Below are 12896 nucleotides of genomic sequence, written 5' to 3'. Positions count from 1 at the left end.
GTACAGTATTTTGCAAAGTCACCTCCAAGATCATGTGTGAGGTGGAGAATGTTTGCCGCCTTGGTAAACAGGAGGTGCTCATCAAAGCATGCAAGAGGTCCTTCTCTGCCCATCAGAGCCTTGACCTCAGGGAGAGTACAGTTATCTTGGTGCTGAAAACCTGCTCCTCATGGTTAAGGCCCACACCTCATTTCAGGCCATATCTACAGCGTTGGCGTCCATTGTTTCAAATGGAGTAGCTGCCAATTTGATTCAGCTCAGTGGAAACAGAGAGGCCCATTTAAGAGCTCACATATATGCAATGTGAATCACCTGTTTGAAAATTGTGGAGGTTCTAAAGGAGGCTATTTAATACTTCGCTGGCGAACTCTTGGTACATTTTACTATCTGTATTGCATCTCCTTCCCCTGATAAAGTACCATTTCCCCTCTGAAAGTCATCGTGTTGATTTCTGAATAAGGTTTGACTCTGAATAAATCAGGATTCTAGGATATGTCTTGATGACATTAAATAAAAAAGGATTTTGAGCTCTCACTGAAGCAGAGAAAGAAAATGTAAGTTGTCAGTGTTACAAATGTATATTGTATTGCATGTGATGATTTTGAAACAGTTGTCACAAGTGTTTTATGTGTTTGGTTTTGTTTGTTTGTTTTTTCTGCTGTCATTTTGCAGATGAAAAACACCAAAATTGAACTCCTGGAAGAAGAACTCAGGCTTGCCAGGGATTCAAATTCAGAGACAAGCAACAAACATAAATTCCTGGAACAAAATCTGCAGAAGTACCAGATGGACATTTCTCAGCTCAAAGCAAAGCTGATGAGTTTAGAGGAGATGAAAAGACAAGCTGAAATGGATGGAAATTCGGCTAAGCAAAACCTGGACAAGTGCTATGCCCAAATAAAGGATCTAAATGACAGAATAACCAGGCTGACTTATGAGATTGAAGATGAGAAAAGGAAAAGGAAGTTGCTGGAGGATAGATATGAGCAGCAGAAGAATGACTATGATCAGCTGCAGAAAACAAGACAAAATGAAAAAGACAGCCTTGGTTGGCAAAAGTTAGAGTCTGAGAAGGTCATCAAGGAGAAGGAGTACGAGATAGAAAGATTAAGGGTTCTTCTTCAGGATGAAGGCACACGGAAGAGGGAATATGAAAATGAGCTGGCTAAGGTAAGAAACCAGTTTAGCGAGGAGATGAGTAATTTAAAGAACAAGTATGAAACAGAAATTAATATTAAGAAGACCACAATCCAGCAGATAGCTGCACAGAAAGATGATGATGCAAAAGGCCTCAGAGCCCAAGTTGACAGACTGACGAGAGAAAACAGAGACCTTAAGGATGAGATTGTGAGGCTGAACGATGCCATTCTGCAAACCACAGATCAACGGAGGAGGGCAGAAGAAGATGCTCTTCAGCACAAGGCTTGCAGTTCTGAGGTATCACAGCAAAAGCATCAGCTAGAGCTGGAGCTGAAACAGATCATTCAACTTCGTGGTGAAGACAACTCAAGATACAAGCAGGCTCTTGAGGAGGCTGCCTCAACTATTCAGGATAAAACTAAGGAGCTGGAAAGGCTAAAGGTTCAGCTTCAGGAAGAGGCTAAAAGCCGATGGGAACTTGAAAATGAATTGGCTAAGGTAAGGAACAGTTATGATGAGGAAATTATTAGTTTAAAGAACAAATATGAAACTGAGATTAATATCACAAAGACCACAATTCACCAGGTCACCATGCAAAAGGAAGAGGACACAAATAATTATAGAACACAGCTTGATAATGCCATGAGAGAAAATAGGAATTTGTGTGAGGAAATTAGGAGACTGAAGAATACAATAAGTCAGACAACAGATAATCTACGTAAAATAGAAGAGAATGCTCAGCAGCAGAAGGCAGCTGGCTCAGAGCTTTCTCAGAAGAAACAGCAGCTGGAGATTGAGCTAAAACAAGTTATTCAGAGGCACTCTGATGAAAGCATGCGGTACAAACAGTCACTTGATGATGCTTCTAAGACCATTAAGGAAAGAAACAAAGAGATTGAAAGGCTGAGAAAGTTGTTGGATGTAGAAACAAGTCAGAGAAAAGAACTAGAGGATGAGAACAGTCAGTTAAAAAGAGTCCAGTTTGACCTGCAGAAAGCAAACACAAGTGCTACTGAGACAATTAACAAGCTGAGGATCCAAGAGCAGGAACTGGCCCGACTGAAAATTGACTATGAAAGAGTTTCGCAAGAGAAAAAAGGCAGGGATCAAGAAAGTGCAAAGTTCCAGAGCACTGTAAAAGACTTGCAGATCCAGAAGCATAAGCTGGAGGAGGAACTTTGCAGGCAGAATAAAAATGTAATGGAGGAGACATCCAGGAGGAAGAAACTGGAGGAGGAAATAGAAGGCATGAGGAGATCTCTGAGAGACCAATCAGTTAAAATAACTAATCTCACACAGCAGATAGAGGAAGTGTCTATTGTAAAGAAGAGGAATGAAGATGACCTTAGACACCAAAGAGAAGTATTAGATGGTCATGTGAGAGAGAAGCAGAGATACATGGAGGAGATAAGAAAATACACATCTGATATTGAGACTTTACGCCGTCAGCTGGTCCAAGAACAGGAGCAACTAAAACAGGCTCACCTACGATACGAGCACTTACAGAAGACCTCTGAGGAGAAAAGCAAGAACTTGAATGAGTGCAAAATAGAAATCGAAAGGCTTCAGTCTCTCACTGAGAACCTAACCAAGGAACACTTGTTACTGGAGGAGGAGCTGCGAAATGTTAGACTGGAGTATGATGACCTCAGAATGGTCAGAAGTGAAGTTGATGAGAAAAATACTGCCATTGCTGAACTAAAGAATCAGCTTCAGACAAGCAGCAAGCAAACCCTGGAACTTCAGGGGTTGATTAATGATTTACAGAAAGAAAGGGAAAAATTGAGACAGGAAATTGAAAAATTCCAAAAGCAAGCTCTAGAGGTATTCACACATATTTTGATCCCAGCTTTACTGTTTCTCAGATATATAATTAATTGCAGTGTCCGTTTGAATCAACTTAATTCACACTTTGCTGTTTAAGTTCACTGTACTTGTGACTAATATCCCCTTTGTGGTCCTTCCCATTGTTCATTTTTAAACAAAAATTCCAGGATTTGGCCACTTTCTTAGCCTCTTTACTCCCTGGGAACTATGCTAGAGAGCCATAGGCTGTCTTATTGTCTAGCTGAGCCTTGCCCTCAGCCCTTTCCCCACGAGAAAACCTAGGTCTGTGCCAGTCTCCACCAAACCATCCTAAGGGAAGATGAGAGTACATGGAGTACCACTGTGCTTTGGCTGTACCCTGCTGGCTCTGTGCTTCCCCAGGCCGTTTCAGCCAGGATGGGTTAAAGCAGTCCTTTGAGGCTGACCTGACTGGTATCGCGAACTAAACCAGCTAAAAACCCCAGAACCAACAAGCTGTCGAAGTGCTGCTTAGCTGGGTAAGGTGTTGACTACAGGTGAGGATTAAAGGTGATGTTGTCAGCTGTACCTGAGGTACTTAAAGCCTACATTTCATTGACTGTTCTGGGGATCTATGTTCCTGAGTCACTAGGGCATTTGCAAATTTTACTATTGGCCCTTATTTCTTAAACTTGAGGTGACAGCATAAGTTAAGAACATAATTTTTTATATTTAATTTTTCTGTCTGGTTTCTTGTCCAAAGTGCTACTGTTTAAAGATACACAAGTGAGTGCTTGTGAAAATGTTTCTTTGCTTTTTCCTATACTTGCCCTTTATATTTATTTTCTCATTCCCATCCTCAGCTATTCTTTCCTTTATTCACTTTTTCTTTCCTTTTTTAAAAATCTTAACATTTGGTTAATATTAACATTTAGGATTATCTGACATCTGTGCATATATATATATATATGCATGTATTACAAATATATGAACTTGTATTCCGTTTAATGTGGACTGCATACAAATGTGCTTGCTTGTAGGTGTTTGTGTATGTGTATACATATATGAAGACATTAAGTGAATTAAAATGTAGTGCAACACAGGTAAAATTGGTTGGAATAACATATGAAACTAATAGGAAAGTGAAAATTGAGTCATTATTTCCTTTTTATCCATGTGTGACCAGTCCTTAGCTGATACAAATTCACCCAGGTTAGCAGGACTATGCTAGGGTACATCTGCTGAGCATCAGGCTCTTTGAGTCTTGAATGCTCTGTGTATATGTAGGTGTACTATGAGAAGTACTAAAAAGTTACAAAGAGCTAACTAAATCAGCAGAAAATCAAGCCTATGGGTAATAGAATGGAGTCTCTGGCGGTACTAGAGACTCTGTCAGTGAAGGAACAATGTATCTTCACTGGTTTATGTGTACCCATGGTCTTGGGTAAGGCACTGCTGTGACTAGAATGTTCTCCAGTGCCAGCTTGCTGCAGGTTAAATGACAGGCTGAAAAGCATTGTAAGTGAAGAGCATAACTCTAACCATTCTCTCTTGGTTTATTTTTTTCTTTAAAATTTAGGCATCCAATAGAATTCAAGAATCCAAAAATCAGTATAGTCATATTATGCAAGAAAGAGAAACCTTGCTGATAAAAATGAGTGCTTTGGAGCAAGACAAAGCCAGGCTGCAGAGATTAGAAGAGGAGCTGAACCGTTTGAAAGTTACCCTGGAATCAGAGTCTCGGTTGAAGCAACGCCTGGAAAGTGAGAAGCAACAAATCCTGAATGACCTCAATCAGTGGAAGAGCCAGCACTCCCGGACAGAGGAATCCATAAGGAAGATCCAGTGTGAGAGAGAGAAGAGCGAGAGGGAGAAGAACAGCCTGAGGAGTGAGATTGAAAGGCTGCAGATGGAGATCAAACGGATTGAGGAGAGATACCGGTGCCGACTGGAAGAGACTGCTGTCAAAAACCAGTCAGAGTTGGAGTCTGAACGTCTCAGGCTGCAAAGAGAGATTGAGAAACTCAAGCAACGCCCATATGGGTCCCATAGATCTACGCAGACTGAGGAAGACTTTTGTATTGATGCCTCCAAGTTGCTGTTCAGTGGGCTGCGGAAAAAGATTACAGCAATGCAGCTGTATGAGTGTCAACTGATAGACAAACTCACACTGGATAAACTGCTGAAGGGGCAGAGGTCAGTGGAAGAAGTCACAGCTGACATTGAACCCTACCTCAAAGGGGCAGGTGCTATTGCAGGGGTGTCTCTTTCGCCCAGACAGAAGTACTCTTTTGTTGAGGCCAAACGGAATCAGCTGCTTACAGCAGAAAATGCAGTCCTGCTCTTAGAAGCCCAGGCAGCAACAGGAGGTGTGATAGACCCACACCGAAATGAGATATTAACGGTGGACAGTGCTATCGCCAGAGATCTGATCGACTTTGACGACAGAGAACAGATCTATACAGCAGAAAAAGCTATTACAGGATTTAAAGATCCTTTCTCAGGCAAAACTGTGCCAGTATCTGAAGCCATCAAGAAAAACTTGGTTGACAGAGAAACTGGGATTCGTCTGCTTGAAGCCCAGCTAGCTGTAGGAGGGATTGTTGATCCTGTCAACAGCGTTTTCCTTCCCAAAGACATAGCTTTATCCCGTGGGTTGATTGACAAAGAGCTGTACAGGATCCTAAACAACTGCCAAGGCACTACAAAGAACTTCATTGATCCCACCACCAAAAAGGCGGTCACTTACATGCAGCTGAAGGAAAAATGTAGGATTGAAGCACACACTGGTCTGCTTCTCCTCCCCGTGCAGAAGAGGAGTATGTCATTCCAAGGGATCAGGCAGCCCGTCTCAGCAGATGCACTGCTTGAAGCTGGAATTATTAAGGAATCAACAAAGAATGACTTGGAAAGAGGTGCAATTACAGTGGAAGAAGTGAGTGAGAGAATTATTGATTTCCTTCAGGGCTCTAGCTGTATTGCGGGTATCTACAATGAGGCTACTAAAGAGAAACTTGGCATTTACCAGGCTATGAAAATAGGTTTGGTTAGACCGGGGACAGCCCTTGAGCTCCTAGAAGCCCAGGCAGCCACAGGGTTCATAGTGGATCCTGTCAGCAATGTGAGGCTGCCCGTTGAGGAAGCTTACAAAAGAGGCCTTGTTGGAATTGAATTTAAAGAGAAGCTTCTCTCTGCTGAAAGAGCTGTTACTGGGTACAAAGACCCAGAAACTGGAAACATCATTTCTCTGTTTCAAGCAATGAACAAAGAGCTCATAGAGAGAGGCCATGGCATTCGTTTGCTGGAGGCCCAGATTGCTACTGGAGGAATCATTGACCCCAAAGAGAGCTACCGCTTGCCAGTAGAGACAGCCTACAAGCGTGGGTACTTCAATGAAGAGCTCAACCAGATCCTTAGTGATCCAAGTGATGACACCAAAGGGTTCTTTGATCCCAACACAGAGGAGAACTTGACCTACTTGCAGCTGAAAGAAAGATGCATAAAGGACGAAGCAACAGGGCTCTGCCTTCTACCCCTGAGGGAGAAGAAGAAGGTGGTGCACACCTCGCAGAAAAACACCCTTAGGAAGCGCCGGGTTGTTATTGTGGATCCAGAAACAAACAGGGAAATGTCCGTGCAGGAGGCATACAGCAAAGGCCTCATAGATTATGACACCTATACAGAATTAGCTGAACAGGAGTGTGAGTGGGAAGAAATAACTATTACAGGATCAGATGGTAGCAGTAGAGTAGTCCTTGTTGACAGAAAAACAGGTAGCCAGTATGACATCCAAGACGCTATTGATAAAGGTCTGGTTGAGAGGAAGTTTTTTGACCAGTACCGTTCTGGCAGTTTAAGCCTGACGCAGTTTGCAGACATGATTTCCTGCCGCAACGGCACCGATGAGGTGTTTCGGCATGAGTCGGTGACTCGGTCTCCCACAGTGCTGAGTGTCAGGAGTTCTTCCTCACTGATCAGGAGCGGTTCTTTCTCAGACACCCCAGAAGAGTGCAGTCCCATTGCAGCCATATTTGACACAGAAAACTTGGAGAAAATCTCCATTTCAGAAGCTATACAACGAGGCATTGTGGATAGCATCACCGGGCAACGGTTACTTGAAGCCCAGGCCTGCACAGGGGGCATAATATGCCCTACCACAGGCCAGAGGCTTTCACTTCAGGAAGCTGCCAATCAAGGCATCATTGATCAGGATATGGCCACACGGCTCAAGCCAGCCCAGAAGGCCTTCATAGGGTTCGAAGGCATAAAGGGTGGGCGCAAGAGGATGTCAGCAGCTGAAGCAGTGAAGGAAAAATGGTTGCCTTATGAGGCTGGGCAGCGGTTCCTTGAATTCCAGTACCTCACTGGAGGTCTTGTGGACCCAGAAGTGCGTGGAAGAATAAGTACTGAAGAAGCCATTAGGAATGGATTGATTGATGGTCGCGCTGCCCAGAAATTGCAAGACACTAACAGCTATCCCAAAATTCTGACCTGTCCCAAGACCAAGCTGAAAATATCCTACAAAGATGCAATGAATCGGTCAATGGTGGAAGACATCACTGGGCTTAAACTCTTGGAAGCAGCCTCCGTTTCATCTAAAGGCATATCCAGTCCCTACAATGTCTCCTCAGCACCGGGCTCTCGCTCTGGCTCTCGCTCTGGCTCGCGTTCAGGCTCACGCAGTGGGTCTAGGAGAGGAAGTTTTGATGCATCAGCAACCTCTTCTTATTCTTACTCATACTCAACCTTCAGCAGTGGGTCTATTGGGCGTTAATAACAAGTGAGGGAATGTGTCTGCATTTTAATATCGTTTAGATTATTCTGTATCTCTGTTCCTAACAAAAAAAAATAACCGAAACCAAAACAACAACGAAGCAACCCAAAGCAAAACCCTTAAGTCTTTTCTAGGTGTGTTCAACTTTTCTTCTGAAAAAGCTGTAAAATGCTTGAATGCAAATTTATGGAATATAGATTAGGGGATGCAAAAGGTCACATTTGCAACTTTTGAATTTTGGTTCCCATTTCCTTTTACTGTTTGGATTTTAACTGGTCTCTGTATATTTTAAATACTCTTCATGTGCCTTCTCCTGTTATCTGTAACTATCAACCCATAAGCTGATCACTGAGGTTTGAAAGTCTTGCAGTAGTTAATTTTTTTCCACATAGACCTTTTTCAATTTGCTATTATGAAGAAAAAACTATTAACAATATGGACAGAAAATGCCTTTAATATTGGTTTAGAATCTATACTATAACATGAAAAGCTCTGTCTTCCAGATGCTCGACTTCTCTGTGTTTGGCTAGCCATTTTCTTAAGTATAACTTGGTGGATATAAAGGGCTATTATTAGGCTGGGCTTTTGTTTTACTGTTACCCATATATATTTCCTACTGTTTTGCTTGATTTCCATGTAACGAAAGAAAAAAACCTCTAACTGCACCAAGTGAGCTATTCTGGGCAATAAACTTCTGAAGTTTTGAAGTATTTGTTGTGTGCTTATTAAATTTAGGGTTGTTCTTGGAGGTACAGATTACAGAAAGAACCATTTAAAAAAGTAGCAAATACTAGCTTTGTCATAAAAATAGTGTACAGGTACATTATTTTTCATGATGCTGATCCATCATTTTTATGAATGTGGACTTCTGATTCTGCATGTTCAGTAGGAAAATGAAGATAGCACCAATAATGGAAACTATGCCCCTAGAAGCAGAAAGCCTGTTTCCGCAGTTGGTTATAGACTTGATGATGACCAGAAGCATATTTCTTCTGCTTATCGTCTAGCTCATTGTCTCTGCAGCTATGGGGGACTGAGTGAGATTCTACCTTCCACATCAATGTAACTTTGGAGAGTGAGCAGAACGAAGATACAGTGATGGGGCTAAGTAGACCAGTATGGTGGCACAGGAGGATCTTTCAAAACCTGAACAATCACCTCCTGTGATATCCTCCCACCTCTTCTGCTGGCTCCTGAAAGCCTCGGTTGAGAAAAGGGCAAGAGTATATCAGTGTTTGCATGATGCCTTGCTGTTGTCAGTTCTATATAGGCTGTTGGTAGCCTGCTGACTCCTTTTAGCTGCACTGAGAAAGCTCCTGAGCTGACAAACCAGAGCAGGACTAAGTGACCATAGGGTTAGAGGACACAACATGGTTTGAAACCACTTCAGCTGCCATGAATGTTCTTCAGCCAGAGCAGAAAATGATTTGTATACATCAAGACTGTCCTGTCCTCTCCCATTCGCCACACGGCACACATACCTCTGGGTAGGCACTGTGTGCTTAGCCAGGTGATCACTTACAATAATTTAGTATGGTTTTAGACAGCTGCCAGTACAGAGCTTTAATGACAAAACTATTAGTATAATTCGTCAGTACCTGAAATAAATTGTAAGTAGTTGAAAGTGTTGCCTGAAGCACAAACCTGCTTTTAGCCATGTACCATGTAGGAACTCCACCTGTCTATGAATTTTATCAGTTGCTAGAGACAGGAGAAGCTGATAAGCACAAATGCTAATCACTGTTAATGATGCTGCCTAATTTTTGTAGCATGTTCCTTTTCTGCAGTAAGGAATAGCGTGAGTTTTGATACTACAGTCTCTGGCTGAAGTGTACCTCCTAGCCTGAAAAGCAGTTCCAGTGTTCTCTGAAGATGAGTTGTGTATAAAATCTCTGCCACATATTAAGTGTCCTCAGTTACTGGACTAAGAAATTAAATGGGCTGGTACAAGTCGGTGGTAGAGACCTCTATAGAAAGTAGGTGAGAAAGTGCATCCTATCTCCTAGGAAACTCCACAGCTTCAGAGGTTTGAACTTCGGAGGTAATGAACTTTAACAGCTGAAGTTCGTGAACGGTGCTGTAGAGGAAGATCCAGTGTCTGAACGGCTTTCTCACTGCTAAGGAGAAACAGCCCTGTAAAAAAATCACTGCTTTATTTAATCCCAACATGTTTCTGAAGTTTTAAGTGGTGAGGAGGTTCATGGGCTCTACAGTAAAAATAAAATTGGTCATCACCGAAGGAAAGTCTGCTGTTGGGTGCATGCACCCCTGCAGTTTGCATGGGCTGGGGAATCCTGTGCACTTGTCATGGCAGAACTGCCACAGGACTGGGCTTATGTTTTGCACAAGACATCCCTGGCATCTCTGTTAGGTTGTTTGAAGCTCCATCTTTAGATATTACTTTTTTTACTGCTGGATTTACCTTCTGTCCTGTTGTGGTGGCCTAAATATAAGACCATCTCCTAGAAACGATGACAACACTGCTTTCTCCTTGCGTACCCTCCAACAGCAGATGCTAGCACAGCATTAGTCATCTGTGACTTTATATGGCCAGAGGTGTTTGATGCAGGAGGCTCAGGTGCCCAGGGCCTGAGTAGCAGCTGAGCCAGAGTAGATAGCAGGTGGGTCATGATACTGATAATGTGGGGTGCTAAAGAGATAAGTGGAGAGTTTTTCTCAACCATAAAAAGGTGCTGAGGAAGGAGCTTAAGGAAGAGCTTCTGGAGCTGAAGTTTGGTGGTTGCTGTGGGGAGGTCAGCCAGCCAGCAGAGACAGGCATGGCAGGTGAGTGCATCTGGAGGGGCAGGGAGTTGTGGAGTGGTGGACAGTGGTTTTGTGGCAGTGCCTGGTGTTTGTGGGGTAGGAGAGCTGTGCCTGGGGTTTGAAGAGTAGGCAGGCTGTGGTTTGTTGTGGTGCAATGTGGTGGGGGCAGAGAGATGAGCGTGGGGTTGCTGCTCTGCATTTGGGGCAGGATGGCCATAGGCTCTGTAGTTCTTTGGCAGAAAAGGTGAAATGAACCTTGTTCATACATTTTTAAAGAAAGACTAGTGACTTTGGATGATCTCTGCTGCTGAGACAGTAATTCCTTAGCACTGAAAAGCCAGAATAAACTTGTTGGTCCAGCCTGTGGCTGTGAGCACTTCCCCAGGCAGGAGGAGGGCTGGGCTGGGTGTACTCATCAGCAGCCTCGAATCCTCTGAATTTGCTTTCTTCTGCTTTCTCCCTGAGCCTTGGGGTAGGTGATGCTCACGCTGTTCAATGGCAAATGGGTGCCCAGTGTGCTGACATGGCTGCTATGGCTGCGGAGGGTTCAGTCATTAGCAGGGTCAACTCCCCAAAGAACTGGGCTTTGCTCTGAACAGGATTAGAATTTATTTCTGATTTTTATTGACTGAGTTAATGGTCTTGATGCTGTGAATTTGCTGTCCTTCAGCTCAAGGCTGGGAAATGACTGCTACTTAGGACCCAAAGTCTGTAAGGCGCAATATGGTTTGCACAATGCAGCACTGCTCCAGACAGAGTTTTGTGTGTCTTATGCATTTGGCAATGCGCACATGTGAAATTGTATGAATTATTATTAAATTATAAATATGCAGATGGTGGGTTTTGGTTGTTTTATTGTGGGTTTTTTTTGGATTTGTTCCAGTTTCTATACACTTTTATAATATAAATCTGGAAGAGTCATTTACTTTGCTGAAGCTTCTGTGAACCTAGGCTGTTCTGAGACAAGCAGAATTTACTTGTCATGTGTAACTGTCTCAGAATAATGCTATACTTGAAAACACTTTTTTTTTTTTTTTTTTACATGCCCAGACAACTTGAGACCAATTCCTAGGCCCCTCCAGGCAGGCTGTGCACAGGCTTTCTGCTTTGTTCTGACCTGTGTCTGCTACCCTGGTGTTTAATGATTATGCACCTATGATTTGAGGTTAACTTTATTTTTTTTTGTCCTTATGGTGACATCAAATGCACAGTTGGTACATATATAACTGCATCATATAATAAAGAAAAAGTAATATTTGGGGCTCCATTCATTATCTCTCAGATTCTGCTTTAGTAGTTTATCAGCAAAATAATTAATTGTAGGGTTAATCCAGTGGGAGGCTCCATTAGGAGAGCTGGTCATCCATCTGTTAATACAGCAGATGTGTAGGTTGCTGATCCCTCTGTAAATTTCTGTTCTGTTGGCAAGCTGGGAATGTATGTAATGTAGACCTTTGCTTTATGCAGCCTGAGTGCACCTGGTGAACCAGGGGAGTGCTGGATGCCCAGGGTGGCTGCTGTGTCTGGGGGGCTGTGTTTCACCTGGCTGCCTCTCTTGGGCAGCAATAGGATATCAGGAGACCTTGAAGAGGGAAAACGAGCTATATAAAGGAAATAGGCTGAAGGAGTTGACTCCTCACCATCCACCACAAAGTCATCTATCTTCTGCTCTGACCAGGAGTGACTCCATGAGAAGTGGTGAAAATATTCTAGTGTAAAATTTGAGGAGGATCTGAATCCAGTGCATGCTTCAGAGAAAATCAGTATCATGAGCAAATGGTGAGGATCAGGAGGTCAATGGGAACTGAGCAGTGAAGCATCAGGGAGGGACATGCCTTAAGTGCTGCACCCTCCTCATGCAAATGGACTAGGGGGTCCTCATTGCTTACCCGGTATGTGGTGAATACTTAGATGAGGGTGGCTGAGTTACCCACCACTGAAAAGGCTACTGGGAGACAAAGCAGATTTCTTTCCCTTTCCTTCACCACACCAACAGACATGCTCGTGCAGTTTCTCTCACCAAGGCCCTAGGGACACATCCCATTACCTGCCCATGCAGTGGCAACTGTTGGACAAACTCAGTTTCTCGCAGGGGTTAAATGAGTACCCTGATTCCAACACAGCTAAAACTGTAAATATAGAAGAGCTGCTGAGTGTCTGACTACAAATGCACCCTTTACTGTGTCAAAAGCCTTCCTGCTCCTATGAAGCTGAGTTTAATGGTTGATAGAGGATAAAACTATTCAGTAAGAGGCGGCTGTTATTCAATGTGTACATTACTTCCGAGGCCTTGGCATCCATCTAAGCCAGGGAGACCTCTGCCCAAATTGCCCTTTTACCCTTTACAGCCTTTGTCTCCTGCATGACACAAAATAAGAGGAGAAGCATGTCTGGTCACTGTGCAACTCTGCTTTGTGAACTGATCCTAGGGGCT

At 43.2% G+C, this 12896-nt stretch overlaps 1 protein-coding gene across 3 annotated transcripts in view; it reads left to right on the top strand.

Annotated features, from left to right (window-relative positions):
* DSP (desmoplakin) overlaps positions 1 to 7699 on the top strand; it is a 38244-nt gene extending 30545 nt beyond the window's left edge. Inside the window, exons 23-24 of one of the 3 annotated variants that reach the window (XM_068396075.1) lie at positions 673 to 1170; positions 4505 to 7699. In XM_068396075.1, coding sequence (XP_068252176.1) covers positions 673 to 1170; positions 4505 to 7699 — 3693 coding nt within the window. Of the gene's footprint in view, positions 1 to 672; positions 2965 to 4504 lie in introns of all 3 variants that reach the window. The other 2 variants (XM_068396074.1, XM_068396073.1) reach the window with 2 other exon arrangements.
* Positions 7700 to 12896: the final 5197 nt, after the last annotated feature.

The sequence above is a fragment of the Nyctibius grandis genome, chromosome 3 (assembly GCF_013368605.1).
Source record: "Nyctibius grandis isolate bNycGra1 chromosome 3, bNycGra1.pri, whole genome shotgun sequence".
Lineage (NCBI taxonomy): Eukaryota > Metazoa > Chordata > Aves > Nyctibiiformes > Nyctibiidae > Nyctibius > Nyctibius grandis.
This window is presented reverse-complemented; position numbering and strand designations above follow the sequence as displayed.